The 23,437-nt window shown below is 44.2% G+C and overlaps 2 protein-coding genes across 3 annotated transcripts in view; one reads left to right on the top strand and one right to left on the bottom strand.

The window, feature by feature from the left end:
* Window positions 1–30: 30 nt before the first annotated feature.
* LOC118125864 (selenide, water dikinase 1) lies at window positions 31–2,270 on the bottom strand. Its single transcript, XM_035184908.2, has 7 exons — window positions 2,147–2,270; window positions 1,910–2,017; window positions 1,650–1,804; window positions 1,451–1,541; window positions 1,242–1,341; window positions 879–1,091; window positions 31–424 (listed from the first exon to the last, which is right to left on the bottom strand). Exons 1-7 carry the CDS (start codon window positions 2,240–2,242, stop codon window positions 192–194), a joined length of 996 nt encoding a protein of 331 aa, XP_035040799.2. The 5' UTR covers window positions 2,243–2,270; the 3' UTR covers window positions 31–191.
* Window positions 2,271–4,579: 2,309 nt separating this feature from the next.
* Window positions 4,580–23,437, top strand: part of vldlr (very low density lipoprotein receptor) — a 28,118-nt gene continuing 9,260 nt past the window's right edge. For both annotated transcript variants that reach the window (XM_047344460.1, XM_047344459.1), the window contains exons 1-13: window positions 4,580–4,950; window positions 10,263–10,382; window positions 12,442–12,564; window positions 16,762–16,884; window positions 18,166–18,374; window positions 19,602–19,764; window positions 19,921–20,043; window positions 20,634–20,756; window positions 21,196–21,315; window positions 21,956–22,081; window positions 22,418–22,589; window positions 22,883–23,107; window positions 23,192–23,310. In XM_047344460.1, the coding sequence (XP_047200416.1) occupies window positions 4,854–4,950; window positions 10,263–10,382; window positions 12,442–12,564; window positions 16,762–16,884; window positions 18,166–18,374; window positions 19,602–19,764; window positions 19,921–20,043; window positions 20,634–20,756; window positions 21,196–21,315; window positions 21,956–22,081; window positions 22,418–22,589; window positions 22,883–23,107; window positions 23,192–23,310 (1,843 nt within the window). In that variant the 5' untranslated portion in view covers window positions 4,580–4,853. The remainder of the gene's footprint in view (window positions 4,951–10,262; window positions 10,383–12,441; window positions 12,565–16,761; window positions 16,885–18,165; window positions 18,375–19,601; window positions 19,765–19,920; window positions 20,044–20,633; window positions 20,757–21,195; window positions 21,316–21,955; window positions 22,082–22,417; window positions 22,590–22,882; window positions 23,108–23,191; window positions 23,311–23,437) is intronic.

Raw genomic sequence — 23,437 nt, 5'->3', positions numbered from 1 at the left:
TTTTGAATATTTATTAGTTTATGTGGAGACAATACAAAAAGTCAAAGCCATAAAAATCATTCTGGTCGCACTCTTTCAAGGCCTCAGTTACAGTAATGAACGGAAACTGGGCTTTTTTTAACTGTAACAAGTGAATGAACAAAAAAAAAATATATGTTCAAGCTTGTGTGTCTCAAGTCACTCAGCAGAGTCTATGACTCGGCAGAGGATGAAGAAGTAGCACCAGGCGCTGGGAGGACGTTCTGCGCGGCGACCTGCGGTGACACCTCGATGATCCGAGGTTCCTCGACGATGCGAGCAGTGCGGTTTCCTTCCTCTACCATCCCGATGATCCACGCTCCGTGGCCCACTCCGTACTTTGGGGATTTGAACTCGGCACAGAAGCGAGCGGCCTTCTTCCGCGGCAGGCAGATTAACAGGCCTCCTAAAAATGAACAGGAGATTTGTCGGTGAAAAGGGTTTTAAATGAGGATTGTGTATTGAGAATGATTGTGTAATGATGCTGATGAGTGCTCAATTTTCTCAAAGATATTCACGTGTTGTGATTCCTCACAGAAATTCTCATCATCTTCCTGATTTAGTCTCTTGAGAGATTTACCACGTTCTTTCCGTTGGTGTCCCTCAGGGCTCATCTTCTTGCATATTTCCATTTGGAGATATAATAAGTACTTGTATGTTTTTCTTTGTATATGCGATACCCATGTGCCTTTACCCAAAAGCCCAACATTAATACACTAATACTCTGTATATATACATATACACATTTGAAGTAAACTTGTGTTGTGTTTTTTGTCATCTCCCACTTTGTAGATAATTTCCAAGAGATGAAAAAGTTAAATTATTAAATGAGGAGGAACTAACCATGAACACAGACATACCTGATGTTTCCGGGCAGGTGCCCTGCATGAGACCGAACGTGTTCCCACAGGCCTCGGACACAGCAGCCATCTTGCCGAGCACTGGGAAGTTGTAGAGGACAAACGACACCTCACTTCGCATTTGCTGTGCCAACGTCTGAGCGCGGTCAAGGATGCCAGACCCTGTGACGGGGATGGCTGCGTGGGCGCCGAGGGTGTGCATGAGACCCGCCGCTACACAGGGAGAGAGAGAGAGAGACTTAGAAGGCACCTGGAGCAACGGCTGCCGGCCAGATATTAAATAATACTGACAATCAAAAGTTTAAAAGCATTTGAAGTCAGTTATCTCTGGAAAAGAGTATTGAGGGTAAGTTCTTCGTGTACCTGTCCTGTTGAGCTGAGCCATGCTCTTCACGGCTCCGTGATAGGCCAGTTCTACATCCTCCTGAGTTACCACCAGCTTCATTTTGTTCCACTTCTCAGGCTGAGTGATTTCAAAGAAAGAGAAAAACATATACATGGAATTAGTGTCTATCCCAAACAACGAGAAGTGTCACCCCCATAATTATTCATCAGTGAACAGGCAGACTTACGATATCTAACCACTGATGAACTGCAACGGCCACTTGGGTTCCAAGGGGCTTGGTCAACACCAGCACGTCTCCTGGGACTGCGTTGTCCAGCCTAGGAAAAGTCCAACAAGGTGCGATTAGCTGCATCACAGTAAATGTGTAAGTTATCCTCAAGCAGCTGTGAGTAACTCAAACAGCTCGAGTGAGAAAGAACTCCTACACGATATATTCGCTGGGCAGGCAGACTGTCGTCGCGACACCTCCGATCACCACCCAGGGGCTGAGCCCCATTTGTCCTTTTGTGACAGATGTGCCTGCCTCCTCGGACGTATCCTTGAATCCCTGGATGACCAGTGGCATGACTCTGTCTGTCTCCTGTGAAGAGGAAAAGTCTGAATAAATAAACAAGTAATATTAATGTGTTGCTTTAACAATTAGCACAGTTGGTTCTTCGCAGATATTTGCTGACGCGACACTGACCTCATCTGTCATTCTGTCGCTGAAGCCTAAAAGCATCAACATGTGGTCGCACTCTGTCACTCCCATGGAGTACAGGTGACTCAGGACATTGGCACAAGCAATTCTTCCCTACGAAACAGGAAGCACGTGAAGGGTTGGGTGGGTAAAGTCGGCTTATATAAGAACCAATAAACATGTACATGTATATATAATCAATAAGACCAGTTTAGTGCACTCAGTAAAGAGAGACATCCATACCATCATGTACGGGTCATCCACGAGGGGGTAGATGTAGTCTGTCGACCGGACCACAAAAAGGCCTCCAGGTCTGAAGGGTATCAAACCAGTGTCCATACCGAAGCCTTCACAGAAACAAAACAGAGCAGAATTCCACAGCTGGGCTTTAATATAGAATTAAATGAAGCCATCACATTGTTTTCATTTGAATTTGCCTTTCAATGTCAGCACTGAGGGTCAGGTTGTATTTGATACAGCAATTATATTATGAGTTTTATACTAACACACTTCTTTCTACTATTCGGTATACGGGTTTGTATTCACTACGAAACACCTGCCATTCATTTCACAAGGCTGCTTTCACACATCTGATTCATGTGAGTCATATTTAACAATCCATTACTAGTGAGAAAGAGAAATATGTACAATACTAACTAGCTGTTAGCTAGCTAGCTTCTTTTCTGGCTAGCTAACCATAGCTAGATCAACAAACGGAAACTCGAAATATAACAGTATGTATTTAATAGTCTGATTGATTTGCATTTGAAAATATGCTTTTGATTTTCTTTATCCAGAGTGTTAGTATGGCTGGTCTCAATCATTTCAGACTTACAGTTTAGTGGTTATAAAGATGCTGTATGAAGAACAGGATGAGGAGTCTGAAATCTCTGATGCTGAGGATCTAGATCTAGATTCTAGACTAATCTACAGGATCAAGATGGATTTGTGGATGTGTCTTGGAATCCAGTTCATGAATGAAGAAGGATCCTTTGATGACATAAAAGACTCATCTTCTATGTCATCAAAGGCTCCTTTACACCGTGTGACAAATTTGATGTTGATCAGATGAAAGCTCCAGGAAGAGTTCATTAAAACCTCCAAATTCTAGTTGATGTTCAGTTCACGAGACCAAATACCTGTTTTGTAAGGTCACAGTGACCTTGACCTTTGACCCTCGACCACCAAAATCAAACAAGTTCATCCTTGAGTCCAACTGAACATTTGTACCAAACTCTAAGACATTTCCTGCAGGTGTTCTTCAGACATCGTGTTCATAAGAATAGGATGAATATGTTAGATACTATCGCCAACATGGAGGAATCTAAATTCTGCTTGTTGTTTTTTTCAAAGCTTTATTTTCCCTCACAGGCAAAGACGGGTAAATTAGAGAAAAGGATGAATTTGGATTCTCAGGATCCTGCTCGTCAGCCTGAAAAGGAGGATTTTCCATTTTCGTATTCCAATAAAAAAAAGATCTGTGTGGGTTACACGGACATTTCTACAGTACAGAGCTGCTCAGTGGTTTCAGTGTATGTGTGTTTTGAGGAAATGTAAAAATCTGGGACAGAAGCCTTGGGGTGAATCAGCAGCCATCAGCCATCAGTGAAGATGAGGTTCAATCCTCTGATAAAAACTGCGGGAGCCGATGAAAGCTGGCAGCTCGCAGCCGTCTGGATCGTCCACCGGCGAGAGGATCAGAGCCGGGAGGAATAACTTGTGACACATGGAGGGTGAAGAGCGGAGGTCGGTTACAGGATCTGTCTTTGAGAAGAAAGAAGTCATCATGAACTTTATTCATACTGCACCTTTCAAAACACAGGTTTAAAAGACTTGATGAAACAAATGATGAATATTACTGCTTTTAATCCATAAATTAATGTTAATGTGTGATAATTATGTATTTTGATGTGATTATGTGTATTTTATGATTTATGTGTATTTATATATATATATATAGTATAGTATTTTTGCTCAGGTCCTGTTTCACTTGCTCAATCAACAAGAATCAGAGAATCTTGGGAAATGTATGCAAATTTAATCCACTATTGTTCCTGTAATTTCCACTTGTGGCCACAAGGGGGGTAATTATATTACAACCCAGAAATACTTATCTATAGATTACTCTGTGTAAATTAAAAAATAATAATACTTTGAATTAAATACTTATTTTTCATGTCTTGGTATATAGATTTATAGAATATACTGATAATATCAATATAGATAATATAATAAAATAGGTTAACGGTTCAGTTAACAGAAATTTGATCAATCTGTAGATAATCTATATCTATAATCTATAGATCGATAGCCTTCTTTGTTTCAAACCAATAACAACAACAATGATTGTTTGATAATAAATCTATAGTTTGTATATAATAAAAATAATATATTAATAATCTGTATGTTAAATGTGTTGATATAAAGACATTTAAATACTCATGATTTCTGCTCTAAATTAATTAATAAAATATACGATATTAATCATATGAATCGTTATTGAATATTGATTATATTTCTCTCTCTCTATGTCTCTCTCTCTCTCTCTCTTCCCTCTCTCTCTCTCTCTCTCTCTCTCTCTCTCTCTCTCTCTCTGTCTCTCTCTCTCTCTCTCTCTCCCTCTCTCTCTCTCTCTCTCTCTCTCTTCCCTCTCTCTCTCCCTCTCTCTCTTCCCTCTCTCTCTTTTACCGGAGGCCGAGCCGCGGCGCGTGGTGGTAGAGGGACATCAAAGGGAGGCGCGTGCTGCTCGGTCCGGTCCGCACGAGCGCCTCTGGACCGTGTGTGTGTGTGTGGGTGCGTGCGCGTGCATATCTCTATATATGTGCGTGTCGTGTGGTTTGCGCGTGAACCGGCTGATTGAAAGCGCGAGCAGGCCGAGCGCGAGAGGCAGGAACCGACAGGACGCGACCCGCGAGCTCAGCTACAAGCGACCGACCCACCGGGAGGAGACATGGTCCGGTCCACACCGGGAGGAGACGTGGCCCCGTCCACCCCGGGGATCCTCCTGCTGCTGCTCCTGTGTCTCCACAGCACCGGCACCGTGCACGGTGAGTCTCCTCCACACCGGGGCCAGGTCGGCTAACGTGGCCGAGCTGCGTGCACCTGTCTCGGCTGCTCCTTGAAGGAGCGACCGCCTCTGGGCTCGTGCGCCTCCGAGCACAGCGGCCGACTCGCCGCCTTTGTGGGGACCGACACCAGGCGTTCACCGCTGCATGTGTGTTTTCAACGCGGCGTTTAGAATCATGGGGGTTATTCGGAGTGTTTTGTCTTAAATGGGATGAAATGTGGGGGCTGGTGGTGGTGGAGAGGCCCCGGTGGGTCGGTGCTGCTCCCCCCCGTACATCAAGTCCTTGTCGCGGCTCTTTCTTGTCCAATCATCGCTCATTTAATTCCCTCTTTAGACATAAAGCCCCGGTTCTGTCCTCGTCTTCTCCGGATGTGTCCTGATGGTGCATTCACATACATGTTGTTCTCCTCCTCTGTGGGATTCTCCTCCATCTCCTCCACCCCCAGTGAGGACGGGCATTTATTTATTTATTTATTTATTTATTTATTCATTCTCGGAGTGGGGGAGAAGGGAGGACGGGGGGAGGACAGGGGGGGAGGACAGTGGACTGATCGGAGGGACAACACAGGTGATCTCAATGGAGGCCTGATGAGGAGCAGAGGATCTAACCTACTTTCTAACGAGAGACAGAAGAGTTCAATCAGGGAAACATCCCATGTTCACATATCACTATTAGTCTCTCAGTGATTTGAGGAGTAAGAACACGTCTGACTGAGACAGTTGAAATGATTAAAGTACTTCCAGTATATGTATATCGTAGTATACGTGAGTAGGCATCTTGTTTATCTGAGTAATCACAATCCAGCTTCACTGTTAAGTTCCATGATCACAGTATTTGATTTAAACCGTGTTTATTTTAAATGTTGGTTGTAGCTTCTCTCAAATGTGCAGATTTTCCTCTTCTGTGTTTCTTGGGACTCTCACACGATCTTAATCTGACTTTAACAAACTAAATGAGCAACTGGCAATTTATGTTTAATAATAATAGTATTGATATCAAAGTGCGACACAATTTAGTTTGTATGGCACTTTTCAAGAGACTCGAAGACGCTTTAGAAACCTTGTCGTACACTGAGAGCAGTTGAAGAGGTGAGTTCAGGGACCTGAAGGTGGATCAGTCTCTGATTTGGGGACAGCTCCAGAGGGGGGGCAGCTACTGAGGAGCCTCTAATTAAGAGTAAAGTCAACGTGGGTCCGTCTGAGATTTAATTCTGCACATTTGAGAAATTGGAAGCAGCAAACGTTGTTTTTTTTTATCTCGACTAGTTCAGTGTTTGTGCTAAACCTGCCTGTTGGGAATGGGCTGATTTGTTTGGCCTTGATTCGGAGCAGAAAAGGCAAAGATACGAGACTGTAGATAATTATTTTAACAGTAAAGCAACTTCCAGCGCTTCTCGAATTTGACCTCTTTGTTGTGATTTTCACCCTTTTGACTCTTTTCTTGTCTCTAAGAAACGCAGCATGTTAGGAAGAGAGAACCACTGTGGTATTTTTTCACGTTTGTGGTTAACATTTCCATAGTAACCGCGAGCTCCACCAATCAGACGTCGTTATTAGTTCTTCTCCTTGACATTAGGAATAAAACACCTATTTTCCTGAACTCAGTTGACCTCATTCAGACTTTTACAGGAAGATCTAACATTGTTTCACTGACTCGTGGTGAGTCTACCCTGGATGGTTAAAACATTGTGGCTGATTATTGAAATCTCTATTCAGACAATGAATTCAAACAGTTTTACTTCTGGAACTTAACTGCAGCAGTGAAAAGTAAAGTCAACAGAAACCTGAAGTTGCTGCTGCTGCACATAAAAGCTGTTGAACCTCTTCATACTTTGCACGTCGACTATTTCAGAAGTGAGTTGAGCGAGCGAACACAATCTTCAGACCCAAGTTCACAACTTTTCAAAATAAAAGCTCTGTAATTCAATTGCAGCAACAAAACCTGAATCATATCGTTTAATATATCTTTATCAGACATATTACTTCCTAATATCGTAAGTAGTGACATCGACCCCAAAGAAAATCCATGTCAAGTCCACTTCATGTGCTGGTGGAGGAGCTCGGTCTGAAGGATCTGACTGAGTTTGCTTCTTGTGGAGGTTTCTCTCTGGCCTCAGCTGCACGAAGCAAAAAACCTTGATTTGTATTAATGCAGTTACTAATTATGTCGGCAGTGTTTGTGTTCTACCCAGAATATAAAACTGGGAGAAGCAGGGAGCTGTGGCTGCTTTTGTCTCAGATCCCCGTCTCTTGAATTCCCACCTACCGTGGAAAATGGCCTTTGGGGGAAACACTGAATCAAAACTAGTACACACACACACACACACACACACACACACACACACACACACAGTGGGTAGCGCGCACACACACACACACACCCACACACAAGTCTATTTGAACAAGACGTCACGCGTGTTAGATACCAGCGAGAGCGGCAGCGTTAACACTGGCCTGATTAAAATGGATGTTTTTCTTTTTTCCCTCCATGGTTACTGTGATATGTGCAAGACCCAGATCCTCTGCTATACGAGGAGGAGGGGGGGTGCGCTCGGTTCTTGAAGTGGGCGGGGTGGTGGACAGCAGGAGGAGGAGGAGGAGGAGGAGGAGGAGTACTCTGCAACCATTTCTGTTACTGGGGAAAATTGCATTACCATGACCTCCAGTGTGACAGCGTTTATACAGCGCACAATGATGGAGCGCTGTGCGGGGGAGATGGTTCATTTCTGCTCCACGCCTGTTGAGTCTGTGGTTTCAAACCCACGGGTCCTGGGGGGAGGGGGCTGCCTGAGTGATCATGTGAAACGAAGCTTTCAGATAATCGCTGCATCACGACAAGAGGCTTCTTCAGGTGATCTAGACTTTGATGGACACGTTTTTATGCTCGGTCTGAGTTTTTAACTGAGATATTTGGGGATTATTCTGAACAAACTGAAAGAGATATGTTGTACAGCCTGATATCAAGTAATATTAGTCTTTCACATGAAAACCTTTTGTTACACAGAATCAACTTTGCAGCAAAGATGTGCATTTGTTTACATTAGTTTATTTTCTTCATTGCGAAGCCGAGGAGATGAGTAGTTCTCGATATGCGAGTCACAATTTTTGCAGTGTTTTATTCTGTAAAGTAAGTTTTTATATTGGCAAACAAACGTTGTCTCTCTGTGCTTCTGTGGCTGTGAACAACGTGGAGATTTTAAGTGTGAGCAGGTCTGATACTTTAGGTTTTCTACAGAAGTCCCTTATTGTGCTGATTGGATCAAAGTGCAGAGCGTGCACTTTTCCAGACAGGAAGTCGATGGGTTTCTGTAGAGACACTGGAACAGTGACCCCCCCCCCCAGAGAAAACACTGGAATATCATCATTCCCTGCAACTGGTGTTCTTGGTTCCAGCAGGAAGTCTGAAGTACAAAATCATAATACATTTAGGTATTTCTAAGTTTAAGTCTAAAATTTTAAAAATTCAGAACTTCAGGCTTATATACGTTTAAATGTTTTGTTCTAGGTCCCAAATATGTTTATGTCTTAATTATCTTGATGCTTCTTTTACATTACGTTACTTTACTGCGTATTGCATCAGCTCAGCCTGAGGCTCTTGATTCTCCCTCCTCCCCCTCGTTGTTGTGATGAGTCAGGACTGAAAATCTTTTGTCATGAAATGCCTCATGATGATGACTCATGTTTGTGGATAAAGTCGTGTTGGGACACTTGAGGGCGTAGTAAGTTGGAGCCGTGGTAAAAAGTGAAATTCAACTTGGTTTAAGATGTTTATTTTTTATCTGATTACAGCGTCGGACCCCAAACATCCAAACAAGTCGGGCTCTTTATTTTCCACGTTAAAAACTGAACAGGAAGCTCGACGCTGCAGTTGGAAGACGACGTCCTCGGCTTCAACTCAGTTTTTTTTTTTTATTCTCTAATTAAAACCAACATTAATTTGCAGCCCCGCGGTGTGAATGTGAGTCCTGAACCGGTGATTCTGAATTTCCTGTTGACGTGAGCGGTCGTGTTTTTCCACCAAGGCCTTTTAAATAAAGTTTGATCCCCAAAGTGAAGCCAAGGTCTCTTGATGGAGTAAAACTGCTTGTTGGTATTTTTACCAGCTAATCTTAGAAACACTGTCTGCAGGAAACTTTTTGTTCTGGGACAAAAAAGTTCCAGGTTTTGTTAATGCCCCCAAAGTTTGCCCCAGTTATTCTATCTCCTATTTTAGCGAACACCTTCAACAGGGAACCTTCAGTGACAGATATTTGACCCCTCAGAGGCATCACTCTCCTCAGCTTCCGTCATATCTCTCTGCTCCATTTACCAACAGACCCACAGTCCAGACCACAGCCAGCGTCAAGGGCAGACGGTTATTTAAAGCCCCGGAGTCGTCACTATCTCGACAGACTGTACATCGTGCACACTGCACCGCAACAAACCGTTTGTAGGACAGCGTGGAAATCCTGCTTTTTTACTGTGTCGAAGGGGAAACGAACTCACTGTGGTTTCACTGCCTTCAATTACAAATCGGGGTCAATCCTTTATTTAGATCGTAGTTAATCTCCAGAATATTTTTACTCCACTAAGTTTTCATCTGCATTTGTTCATTTGTCTGTTTAGTTGGCCGGATTAAGTCAAAACTACTGGATGGATTAACAAGATGTGTCGGGTCAGATTAGAAGGAGATTTATATTAATGCTTGTGTGAAATCAACATCTAAAAGCCCAGAAGGAGGATTTATCCAAACACATTTTAATAAATCTAAGGCAGAAAATCCTTCTTTTTTAAAAGGTTGAAAGCAGCAAACTGTGGACATTTGTTTTTAAAGTAATTTACAGATTGATCACTTGATTTAGTTCATTGTCTCTCTACGGATTATTTCCCTCTCTGTTCCGCTTCGGTTCGTCTGATCTCAACTGTTTAACAGATGTTGCCCTGGAGACGCTTTCAGGTCACTGACGTTTACGTCTCCGCTAAAATATTGATCGTGTGTGTGTGTGTCTCTAAGTGTAAAACACTGTATAATTCAAGGACGTCTTATCTCCGCTGTGTTAATTGAGTTGTATAGAAAATGTGAATCGAGTTGTTTTAGGAAGAAGAAATCAAATTGATGTGGAGCCGATGCACAGCGGCGGCTGCTCTGTTCTGTTTAAACCTTTTCTAACTGTATTACTGAGATTACTGCTCCGTGGGGAGCCCGGCTAATTACATCCAAACAGACAGTAAACGATGATTATGAAAACATTTGGGACAATTGACACTTAATTGTTTCTGGGTTTTTTTCTCCTTCTTCTTCTTCCTGCGTAGGTACGAAGACAGAATGTGAGGCCAGCCAGTTCCAGTGTGGAAACGGCCGCTGCATCCCGTCCATCTGGCAGTGCGACGGAGACGAGGACTGCGCCGACGGCAGCGACGAGAGCTCCTGTGGTGAGAGAACCAACACTGGAGACACACAGAGCGCAGAGAGCTGCCGACAACACCAGTGTCCGTACAGAGGACCGACTGTTCTTATGGAAAACCACTAACAGCTGTTCGCTTGTGGCCCAACCACAGCGGTTTGGACCCGTCTGTGTCCAATGAGGGAGGAGCTGTGGGTCTGATGCTGATACCAAATATGCTTAGACTTATTTAAGATGGTCAATGACTCTTCAGATGTTGTTGTCGAGCTCTAATGACGAAGAAATTCAACGGAGGTTCGACATTTTAAAGTTTAACCATAACTAAATACAAAAACAAATGTAGAGAACTTGAATTAGAAAGTAAGCTAATTATTAAGATCTCATCTTGAAGTCACACTAATGGTTTTGGTCTTTTCGTCTCACTTGGTAAAATATTATTTTTTTAAAAAGCCGCTTCTCTTGACGATCCAGAGGAGGATTCTGTTTCCTCTGCTCGTGTTCAGGATGTGGGCTGGAAATGCTCTGTATTCAAAGTGAATGCAGCCTGTGATGGCGAGTGGGCGACTGGAGGTCGATTCATCTCGGGTCAAGTTGAGCTGCTGTTGCTGTTTTCCTGCCGCAGCGAACAATATGTAAATAAAGTCGGATGTATGTGGACAGGTCACCTCACGGGGGAAACCTGTTTTTTTCACCTTCGCTCACATGTTACTTGACAGATGTCATGTGATGTTCGCTTGTCCCGTCCAATAAACCTTCCCAGAATCCCTCGGTACATGATGACCTGGTGACGGGGGAAGATGGAGCAGAGCTAAATATGGATACGACAGAAGTGTGCGTCGCTGTGTATCACAGACCTGCTCTCTCCATTTTCTTGTCGCTCATTTATCTGGGTCATATGATACTGGGAGGGAGGATGGAACAGCGTGAGGGAGGGAGGTGGAGGGAAAGAACAGCTGATCGTAGTGTGGGCGAATTTATGAAAAATACAAAATCCTGATAACCAGAAAAAACCCTTCAGACATAAATTTACTGGAAACTTCCTGCAGGGTTTTTCTTTGCAGAGCAGATTAAATACTCATGCTTCACGTGGTAAAACCCGTTTAATGTTTATTGTCACAGACGTCCCTGCAGCCAGTGAAACTCAATACTTCCTGCAGATGTTTCAAAATAAAAGCCTAACAGCAATAGATGGAACTAGTAACCAACTAGAAATTCTGTAATACGTCAGGAAATTGTTGATATTCCCGATGACCTCATCCTTTCCCTCTGTCTTTATGCTGTTGCCTAGCAGCAGTGCTCGTCCCCGCTTCAGCGTGGACGACTTGTCATGTCCACAGACGTCTTGTGACCATCTGTCCATCACTTCTTCTCCTTCATCCTCTTTCTCTTCGTGTTCGTCTGTTCTTCAGCCGCTGGAAGGTCGAAGACGTTTTAACTCTCAGCTGCGACAGAACTGAGACGTGATGTGTGTGAATCACGAGCGTCCAAAATTAATTCGTAGAAAAGGTTGATGTGAGACCCGATGCGACTCGCTGCTGTCACTCAAACTGGAGTCGCTTGTTTCTGGAGAATTTGTATCTTACTTGTGTCATTTTATCTGACTGTATTAATGTAGATATTAGATGAATTTAAATTGCAGTTGCATCTAATTATCAATTCCTCCCTAGAAATGTCCGCTAGTCGTCCCAGTTATTCTTAAATATTGTTAATCTGCTGTGTCGTATCGTTTTTAACTCAGTTTCCCTTCTTCACTTGTGATTTCACTTTGTCTCCTGGTGTTTTTGTTCTTGCCGTCTTCCTCCTCCGAGTTAAATTAATGAATGAATGCAGCAGTTAAATCTCCAGAGGTTCACTTTGAAATCTTTCTCAATGCAAAGTTTCTGCTTTGTCAAATTTAAAACTCACAACCTTTTCACCTGCGAAAGGAAGAATCTGCAGAAGGTGTCGTGTAATATCATATTTATGAGACGTGTGAGAATAACTTTGGTCTTTCTCCTCTTCCCTTGTTTCTCTTGCGTCTCATGAAAGAATATGAAGTCCGTGTGAGACTCTCCTCTGAGATGAATCTCTTCTCTCTCCCTCTCCAGTTAAGAAGACGTGTGCAGAGGTGGACTTTGTGTGTCAGAACGGCCAGTGTGTCCCGAAGAGGTGGCACTGCGACGGGGAGCCGGACTGCGAGGACGGGTCGGACGAGAGTCTAGAAATCTGCCGTGAGTACATGGGTTTCCTTCTCTGACGAACTCAATTCGAAGATTTCATGTCAGATTATGTGTCGATGGAAGGTTCAAGACTCAAACTTCAGATATTTAATCTCCTCTTGATACTGATGTACTTATTTTTATCACTAAGGTATCAAACATTAGGTAATTCGTCTCTAAACATTGTGTGCTTAATATATTGAAAAGCTTTGAAACCTGGTTTTGTTGAGGCGATGTTCTGTAAACATGTCCATGCTGCGTGATGGATTATTATTCCTGCCACACGAGAACACACAGGGCAGCCACTTCTATTATTTATAAGTTACTTTGAACAAATAGCTGAATTCAGAGGGGTGCGGAGCGACAAGGCAGAATGAATGCAGATCATGAACAAGGTGGAACATAATGAACAGAAAGTATGAACCCGGGGCTCGTGCACGTGTCCCCCAGGAGGTCAGACGGCGTGAGCAGCCCTAATTACTGCAGGAGGCTGACAAACAGCCAGCTGACCTAAAAACAGTTTATTCAACCTCCTCACGTGCCCGTCACTGTAAACATGACGCTAAGTGAACGATCTGAGGCTGTTTGTGTTTTTGTTTCCACAGACACAATGAGTCTTTATACTTGTCGGCAGCATGTTAAATGCACAGTGTCAGGAATCCCTTCAGGTTTTTTTTATTTGCTTGTATTGTTTGTGGAGGATTAGCCAAAAAAAAGCTTCTCTGAGCTTTAAGCAGCTTATGAAACTGTTTTCCACAACAGGAACTTTCCCCAGGAACGAGGAAACCTCTGCAGGAACCTGCGTCTGAATTAATTTTTCAGAGAGTCCCTGTTGGGAGGGTTGAACTTAACAAGCTCGTAAAATCTGAGTCCGTACTTTGAGTCGAGCGCTTGGTGTTTTTGAAAACACTTTGTAACGAGTGCGCTTCTCTTTTCTGACCAGAGATCGTAAATATGAAATAAAGACGGTCGACTACTTTAAAACGTTCCCAAAAAACATCGTACAAACCGAACTGTGGTTCAGTTTGATCCAGAACGAGATGCAGTTGGATTCTTCTACGATTTGTGTGTTGAGTCTTTAACAGAATCTCAGTCTGCTGCAGAAACTCGGTGAGGTGGTGGTGGTGGGGGGGGGAGTCCCCAGCGATCAGCCCTGTCAAATAAATAAGTTGTTTAAATGGAAGTAAAGAGCTGCTGAGTGTCGGTGTGACGTGAGGTCTCACTGAGCTGGAATCTGAGAAACCAGCTGTGATGGGAAGTGTTTAAATCCTGAAGTCGGTGTTTTTAACGAGGAGCCTCTCGTCTGCGCCGCCGTCACAAAGACAAATGGACTTTGGCGTCTGCTCAGGTTCAGAGATAAACATCAGAGGGAGGAGGAAGACGCTTGATCAAACACTTGTTGGTTTGATGTTTGCTTCCTGGATTCACCCGGAAAAGAAAGGAGAAGGTCTGTTTCATCACAGGGTTCTGTAATTGAACGCTGGATCTCGGGTCTGCTCACAGCGTTAAGACGACAAAGTGATGTGTAGATCAGGTTTGCTGCAGGGCTCGCAGTTTGTTTTATATCTTAATATAAAGACAACTCTTATCAGCTCCTGTTTGAGTCATTAAAATAGTTCTTCCTTTGGTGCTTTCTCTTTACTCTCACCTGACAGTTTGACTTACACTACTCTGTTAATGGAAGTACTAAATAATGCATGCTCCTTGAGATATGATGGTCTTTTAGTTTGGTGAAATAATACGACCGCTTCCTGAGTCACTGATTGTAAAGTCTGATCGTTTTCCAGACCTCCATCTCGGGGGTGTTTTGTGAGGTGATGTTTGTCGGAGCAGCACAGACGTGGATGATGGGGGTCAGACTCCCTCTCTTGACTTTTCGCAGTGCAGCCTCTCTGCAGTGTGTCGACGCAGCAGCGTACAAACCTGAGAGCGGCACGGAAATAAACCAGTTGCCTGTAAGAAAAACAGTGCGAGTCCCCGCTGTACTGCTGGGATGGGGCCCTGCGGCGTTCTCTGCCAAAATAAGACAACGCTGTAATTTGTGGAGCTGCTGAAACACCAGAGTTATTCAAGGTTCAAGGCTCGGTGCTGTGAGGACCTCCAGAGTTTCTGCAGTGCAACAAAGAGGAAATAAAGTGCGTATGCTGCAAAAAACATTAAGTGGAAGATGAAGTGATTGATGGTACATTAATAGTCCTCGTGGTGGATGGAGCTTTGGTTCATCCCAGTCGGTGTCTGCTCAAAACTGGAAGAATGAACTGGTAGTTTGTCTGTAGACGTAAAGTCTTCAGCACTGAGTTAAATCAACGGGGCTGCAGCAGAGTTTAAAACCTGCTTCTCCAGGTTTAGTTCTGACTCTGTGGCAGAACGCAGACCTGAGAACCAGCTGAGTCATCGAAGGCCTTCAGCTCCTTTTTGTTACCGATTAATTTGACCCTTTTTCATACTTTTTAAATCCACCTCTTCAAAATTCTGCTTCAGTGGAGACGCCTGCTGAGAACGTGAATGAGTCAGAGTCCTGCTGCGGCTCCTGATCTCGCCCTCGCTGACTTTGTGACATTGGGCCGTGCTCGTGCACATTAAATGGCACAACCTGCGTGTGCATGTCTCCACTTGCACGTGTGTGTCCAACTGTGTTAAAGTGTGTCTGTAGATATCGTGTTAAGTTCCAGTCTTGGCTGCAGTGGCGTACGTGCAGGTCAAACCCAGCGACTACAGCTGTTGTATCTCTGTACTGTTTGATCAGCTGTTGCATGTGACCTGGCAGCAGTGAATGTCATCTTAAAGTGTGTGTGTGTGTGTCTGATTGTGTGTTTGGAACTCGTGCTGCGTTCTTGCATCAGTGTTGAATTAAGGAAGTGAGCTTCAGTTTCTGATCACACAGACACAACCAGGACGTCAGAGTTTCAGATCACTTTCTGTTTACACAAGTCTGGTGAAAATCTTCCGTGTCAACATCTACAGGCCTGTGAGTCCAGGTCTCTTTCCTCAAACTGTTGCTGTCGCTCCTTTTCTCATCCACTGTCTGAAACGCTTCTTCTTCTTCGGTGGGTTTACTGGCGAGTGGCAACGTCGAGGTGCATTACCGCCATCTACGGCTGAACGTCTCCTTCCCCCATTACTGCACCTCCTGATGAAGCCCAGTCTGCTCTGATTGGTCAACTGGTTCCTGAGCTTTAGGACTCGGTCACACATGCACGAAGCCACGCTGCAGATTTGCCTCATGTTTTATTCGCCTCCTCGTAAAAAAATTTGAAGTGAAAGGAAGACGAAGTTATGCGCTTATTATGTAAATGTGTCATGTGACATCACGATGCCCCTGAAGCACTGGACCACTCAGATGTTTGTGTTTTCTCTGCAGCTTCCTTTGCTCCAGACTTTTTAAATTTGCAGAACTTTTACCGTCACAATAATCTAACGCACTAAGAAAGAAGAGACTGAAAAAAAACCTTTTAATGTCTCCATTTAAAATTCATATAAAGTAAAACCTCTTGTGTCGGGGAACTCAAAGCTCAACAAAACCTTTAATCTGCCAGAACAATAACAGCTGCTTGTCCTGTGTCCCTGTCCTCGTGTTATTTTAGTCCTCGGTGCACAAAGGGCAGCGAGTTGATCCGCTGCAGCTGACGAGCGTCAACCTGCAGCGGTTCGTTCTGCTTCTTCAACAGCTTGTTTATTTATCTACGTCATGTGGATAAATCACTGGTCATGAGACGTAAAGACTTTTGAGTCTTGAATGTCTGATTAAAACTGGTTAATTAAAGATGTGGCTGCAAACTCAGCTGCTTGATGACTGTAGTTAGTTCACCTCTCTAGTCTAGAATCTTCCAAATTGTTTTCATCTCACGAAAACACAAACTGCTTCAAACTTGACTTGGAACAAAGTTTGTTTTCTCACAGCAGAATTCACAAAATGAAGTTCCTGTAGCTTTGTGTATTTACTGTATGTAAGATGTTAATTAACAACATGCTGCTTCTACTGAAGGAAGAAGGCAAAGGAACTTTTCTTCTTGGACAGATTGTCTCCTCAACAACTTTGCATTTCTCTCCGTCATTAAATATGAAAATTAATCCCCCTTCATTTTGATTTTGTTTGCCCAAAGCGAATACTGCAGCACAAAGTGATTTGTGCTCATGTTTTAATTAAGAAAAGAAACAAACACAATGAAACACTGTTGACGGCGTGTTTCTGTTTTTCTGTCCATGCAGACATGAGGACGTGTCGCGTGAACGAGTTCAGCTGCGGAGCCGGATCCACCCAGTGTATCCCCGTCTTCTGGAAATGTGACGGAGAGAAGGACTGTGACAACGGAGAGGAAGAGGTCAACTGTGGTGGGTGAACACAACAGACACACACACACACTCACACCACCAAGATCCATCGCTGGTTATTGTGATTTCTCACCTCGTAACCAAGGGCGACCGAGCCTGAATCCACACATTGAGGATTTCACTCCACGTTGAGCTTAAACAGGCCAATTAAAACTTTCATTTACAAATGATTGACATTGGCGCTTATTTACAAAGACGCATTTTATTTATCTACATAATTCTTTGTTATTCTCGGCTCCATTTGTTGTAACATTGATGAGAAAAGTGTTACATGAACGAAGTTTATTATAAATCGCCCAACTTAATAAGCTGATGCAAGACACTCGTGTCCAATGACAGTTTGGTGAATTCCGTTTCCATGTCAACCGTCACTTCACTGTTTCCATCGAACTCGGAACGTCTTCCCATTAACTTTGAGGTTTATGAGACGCTGACGGCTGCATTTTTTTTGGGAAATTTGCCTGAAACCAGCAGGAAGCAGGTTTATTTATTTATATTGTGAAGAAGCCATTTAATTTAAGGAAAGAATCAGGATTGTTGCAGCAACTAAACTTACCGGTGGTGGCTCCACATTCACAGGAGGAAATTCAGACTAAATCATTCAGGACTCTGCAGCTGTGCGTCTGATTCACACTGTGCAAGGACACACAACTTTCTGCACAAACGCACAACACTGCTTTGGCTTTTAAAGATGCAATCATCCATCCATTTTTTTTTTTCCAAAGAGGAGACGTGCTGCTCTTATTCATGCACTGGATGTGGGCATCAATTACTGCTCGTCCTGCAGCTGTTTATCCTGAACACTGTTCCACATCTTCTGCAGAGTGTCGAGCGCTGCCTGCACAAACTAAGATAATTAAATCTGACAGAAAACAGTGAAGCAGCCTGTTGCATGCTGGGAAAATTTTAACGAGGGGAGAATTAAATATATATACAGGCGCGCACATCGGTTTTACATCAGAGCGAATCAGTGGTTTCACCTAAAATAATGAGTATTGTGAGCTGCGTCAGTTGTAGACTCTTATTTATGCATCATTATACGTACAATGCTGCAGCAGCAGATCACACACACACACACACACACACACCAGTCAGCCTTATGTCAATCAAAATGTGATGACCTGTCACTTTGCCTCGTACGTTGTCTCATCGTTCGCTTTACTCAGGGAAGCAGGAATTTACAAACAAGGTGCACACATGGGGAAATAAGTAAAAGTTAAATAACAGGTTTAAGTAAGTCCTGGAAACGTATAAAATATAACTTCCCCCATCTGCCTCCAGGTAACATCACCTGTGCTCCGAACGAGTTCACGTGTGCCAGCGGCCGCTGCATCTCACGGAACTTTGTGTGTAACGGCGAGGACGACTGCGGCGACGGCTCCGATGAGGTGGAGTGCGCGCCGTCCTCCTGCGGCCCCAGCGAATTCCAGTGTGGGAACTCCTCGTGCATCCCGGCCAGCTGGGTGTGCGACGACGACGTGGACTGCCAGGTAAGAACGGAATGAAACGATAACAAGGAATGTGGGCCAGGGAAGATATTTCACTTTCTTTAAAGATTGTGAGATGGGACATTTTTACTAATTTCCCAGTTCCTAATTCATGGTTCAGGTGTGTTTAGGGGGCGTGTGTGTGTGTAATCTTGTGGCAGCTTGATTAGTCTTCAGAGGACGTGCACTGATACGGACTAAACCAACTCACAATCCTGTATCTAACAATGAGCATAAATGAGCCTTTAGTAGATTTATCACTGTCACGATCTAGTGTTGTATCCCTGGACTCACACATTCTGCAAGTTCAACACTCGGATATTGACCTAACACACGCACACTGTGGACATGTATTCACACATGGCAGAACCAGTTCCCCTGAGTCAGCGTTTTCCTTTGCACCTGATAATTAACTGTGTGGTTGTCGCTGTGACGAGGAAAAGAAGAATTATACAAACACTCACACCCTTAAATGAAAATGCCGCGTTCAGTGAGAAGGTCATTGTCGTTCCCTCCCTCCCTCGCTCGCTCGCTCTCTCTCGCTCTCACGCTCCTGCGTCATTACTAACTGTAATGAAGCTGCAGGCGCACACAACACACATTCTCACACTTCATTAATCTGCTCCCACGTGAGTCAGGGACTTTGTGAGATGATGAAAGTGTGAGGAAACCGTTACCGCCGCTCCCGTTGATCCTCTTCTGAGATCTGAGTATCGGTGACGGCTCCTCTGCCCGTCCCTCAGATCATCCGACTGTCTTCGTTTTGGATTTTCTGTATCGTAGCCTGCATATAAATGAAGTGACGGCTCCTAAGTGAAGCCAGATCCTCTTGATCTCCTCCTGGTGGCTGTCTGCGGTACAGGTCATAAACCCAGCCTCCTCCATGTTAGTAGATGGGACATACAAACTAAAACTTCTAATTGCACAACACGTTTTTTTCTCAAATCGTTTGATTGCGGCACCTGTATGTGGAAATATTTAAGCTTTTATTTAACTTGTCTATAAATGTCTTAAAGTCTAGTTTAGCAAATTGGATAGTTTCCTTTTTAGAAGCTCATATTTTCTCATGTTGAAACTACAACGATCTGTTTCATCATTAAAACCAGTTTGTCAGGACGGTTGTAATAAGAGTCTCATCTCTGGTTCTCTCGTTCTCTCTCTCTCTCTCTCTCGTGTTCTCTCGTTCTCTCGTGTTCTCTCTCTCTCTCGTTCTTTCTCTCTCTCCTGCAGGACCAGTCGGACGAGTCCCCGTCTCGCTGCGGCCGTCACCCGACGCCGCCGGCCAAGTGTTCGTCCAGCGAGATGCAGTGTCTCACAGGGGAGTGCATCCACAAGAAGTGGAGGTGCGACGGAGACCCCGACTGCAAGGACGGCAGCGACGAAGCAAACTGTCGTACGTGCTCGCGTTCGATTTTGTGTGTCCAACAATCCAAAATTCAAATACGGTCAATTTGCTGTGATAAACTTGTCGATTTTTAAATGTTCTGTCAATCAGGTAATTGATGCATTGTTTCAGCACCACTTGTGTAACTGTGTGTTTCCTTTGCAGCTGTACGCACATGTGGATTGGATCAGTTCAAGTGTGATGATGGAAACTGCATCACAGGCAGTCGACAGTGTAACGGAGTCCGAGACTGCGTCGATGGATCCGATGAAGCCAACTGCAAAAACAGTATGTGCTCAGTGTGTGTGTCTGTGTGTGTTTGTGGCTTTACAGACGACTGTGTTAAATTATCCTGAGGACACTGTCGGGGGTGGACAGTACATTTACTCATTTTTGTCCTCGACCTCTGGCTTCGTGTTTGTGTAGATGCTGTGGGCGTGTAAATGGTAATTGTGTGTTTTCCACACGTACTTTTACCCAAAATGAAATTACAATCCTCTTCAGTTTGTGCTCACGTATAAAAGCAGGTTGGTTTTTTTTCACTAGATATGAATCTGATTTATTTATTTATTCTACAATCCAACGCTTTGACGGCCCACGCTTTTGTTTTGCACCAGTGGAATAAAACAGTGTCACTAACTTGTCAATTTGTAAAAATCAGATTTCAAAGCTGAGAAGAGCGTGAAGTGAACCTCAAGCTTTTGTTTTAAATACAATGAGCTATTCATAAACTTGGCACGAGTCCCTGGCTGTACAGAGATGAGTTCCTGTTTATGCGATGGCATGACGGGCAGCTTTGTGTTTTGGATTTGTCGATATTACCGTTTTGCATTAATGGCTCCTGAGGTGTTTAAATTCCTGTGCGTCTCTCTCTCCAGTGACTCAGTGTAACGGACCGGACAAGTTCAAGTGTCGCAGCGGGGAGTGCATCGAGATGAACAAGGTGTGCAACAAGGCCCGAGACTGTCCCGACTGGAGCGACGAGCCCATCAAGGAATGCAGTGAGTAGTTAAATCAAATCGTACCGATGTTATAGAATCTAGTTTGTGGGTTTAATGAGCTCGTAGTTTGTCCGTCCAGGTTTTTAACCAGCGTCACTGAGCTGCAGCTTCAGGATCAACAGCAGAAACTCTGACGTTTCTCTCACTTCGTTAATTCATATTTCTACAGACATGCCGCCTCATGCAGTGTTTCATGTGTCCTGTGGTTCATTTGTAAAGGTTTGAAAATGTTTTCATGCTTCAATGAGAAAACATCACATTGCTGCAGCTCCTCCTTTCAGCCTCTGTCTCAAACCCCTGGTTTTAGCTCCTGTCTCTTTAAGAGCCTCTTCTCAACGTACGCACATCTAAAAAGAAAAACGTGTTGTAGTTTATTTCAGTTTTTATTGTATTGTAATTACCTGAAGTGGTCATGCCTGTTTCCTTTTGTGCGTTTCAGATGTAAACGAGTGTCTCATGAATAACGGCGGCTGCTCACACATCTGTAAAGACATGGTGATCGGCTTCGAGTGCGACTGCTCGCCTGGACTGCAGCTCATCGACCACAAGACCTGCGGAGGTAGGCGACCGTTACTCATTAGTTATTATTGTCTCTTTGTTTCTTAGAAATCTTGAATCCCACAGTCTGGGTCCGACGTTCAGAAGCTTGTTGTGAGAGTTACTGTGTTCGTCTGGACTCTGAAGGATTCGGTGTGAAATGTGATCAGCTGTGTTGTAATCTCTCTTTTTTCCCGAGAGCTGAAATTCTGTGTTGTGTTCACGAGGATTTGAATCGATGGTTTTGTTACTGAGCCACTGAGTCTTGGCCTCGACCGCTGCTTTGGATATTGGGGGAAATGTGTCTAATCCCAACTAGAGGGAACCGCACGGGTTTGATAGTGTCTGTCAATCTGCTCCCTGATGTAAAATCACCACTAAACTCCTGAAAACTTTATTTACATGCGACTCAGATGAGAGCAGCTTGTTGCTAAAGAAGTAAACGGACTGAGCCTTCTGTCCTTCTGACCCTGGGTTGATTTCCTCTGTATTAACTTCACACTGGATATTACCAAGCTGCAGGTTTGAGGTAAAGTTGCCTCTCGCAGCAGGAATCATGGGAATATTTCAGAAAACTAATTGAAGCGCTCGACAGACCTGATTGATGCAACGCGTGCGACTGCAGCCGTTTTCCTCCGTCATCTCTCCATCTCTGTGTGCAGACATCAACGAGTGTGTGAACCCCGGCATCTGCAGCCAGATCTGCATCAACCTGAAGGGGGGGTACAAGTGTGAATGCCACAACGGCTACCAGATGGACCCGACCACCGGAGTGTGCAAGGCCGTTGGTGAGTCGGGTGCAGCAGACGCTGCCCCTCAGGCGGATTCACTCGCTTTGTGCTGAAGAAAAACTCTGTGGAATTATTTAGTTGAAACATATTTTTGGAGATTTCTTTCATCAGAGGCCGTAGAGTGAGAGTTACACACACACACACACACACCAACACATGAGTTATTGAGCTGCTCTGTTTTCTAGTCTTCACTAAGAACCCACACACTTTAACATGTTTTAAACATTTAATACCAATTCAATCAGAGAAACCTGAGGCACATTTTAAAGAGCCGAGCTGCCACGTTAACCTTTTCAGTCGCTGTGCCTCATGTGATGAGTCTCCTGTCTGCAGGGAAGGAGCCCTGCCTCATCTTCACCAACCGGCGGGACATCCGGCGCCTGGGTCTGGAGAGGAAGGAGTACACTCAGATCGTGGAGCAGCAGAGAAACACGGTGGCTCTGGACGCAGACTTCAACCAGCAGACCATCTTCTGGGCCGACCTCGGCCACAAGGCCATATACAGGTAGATTATATACAGCTAGATTATATACAGAGAAGCATACGAAGGAAACGTGTCCAACCAGATTTCAGGATTCTGCAGCTTCTCTCTTGCTTGGACAGTTCTGCATGATTCAAGTTTGCTCAGTTTGATTTTCATGTTTCCTGACATGAAAGAAAGCAAGATGAAAAGACATGTCTATTTTTGCAGATTATGTTTTCCTCTAATATGTAATATAGATCCTTAAGTTCTGCAAAGTTCAAAGTCTGCAGTAAGACGCCTCGTTAATCATGTCTTTGTCCTCTGTGTCCTCCCAGCACCATGCTGGACAGACGAGGGGACGTCGGCACCCACATCAAAGTGATAGACAACGTCCAGACCCCCGTGGGAATCGCCGTGGACTGGATCTATAAGAACCTGTACTGGTCTGATCTCAGCACCAAAAGCATCTCGGTTTCCAACTACAACGGAACCAAGCAGAAGGTTCTGTTCAGCCGAGGCCTCAAAGAACCGGCGTCCATCGCCGTGGATCCGCTGTCTGGGTCAGTGGGACGTCCCTTTACAATCCTGTATCTGCTAGTGACGGTGCATATTTATGAGAGTGTGTGTGTGTGTTGGTCGTGCAGGTTTCTTTACTGGTCTGACTGGGGCGAACCTGCCAAGATTGAGAAGTCTGGTATGAACGGCGTGGACAGACAGGTTCTGGTGGCGAACGACATCCAGTGGCCTAATGGAATCACTCTGGGTGAGAACACACGAGAACCCTGGGAAATCTGCGTCCATTCCATCGCAGCACGTGCTCTTCTCTGCCGATGGAAACATCCAGCATCATGTTTATATAATCAAATGTTTGTCTTCACTGTGCTGTCGCT

Source organism: Hippoglossus stenolepis, chromosome 18 (assembly GCF_022539355.2).
Source record: "Hippoglossus stenolepis isolate QCI-W04-F060 chromosome 18, HSTE1.2, whole genome shotgun sequence".
Taxonomy (NCBI): Eukaryota; Metazoa; Chordata; class Actinopteri; order Pleuronectiformes; family Pleuronectidae; genus Hippoglossus; species Hippoglossus stenolepis.
This window is presented reverse-complemented; position numbering and strand designations above follow the sequence as displayed.

Coding starts and splice junctions, on each gene's coding strand:
- LOC118125864 (XM_035184908.2), bottom strand. CDS start 2,242: ATGGACACTGGTTTGATACCCTTCAGACCTGGAGGCCTTTTTGTGGTC. Junction 1,342..1,450: donor TTCATCAGTGGTTAGATATC/GTAAGTCTGCCT, acceptor GAAATCACTCAG/CCTGAGAAGTGGAACAAAAT. Junction 425..878: donor CACCTGCCCGGAAACATCAG/GTATGTCTGTGT, acceptor GTTCATTTTTAG/GAGGCCTGTTAATCTGCCTG.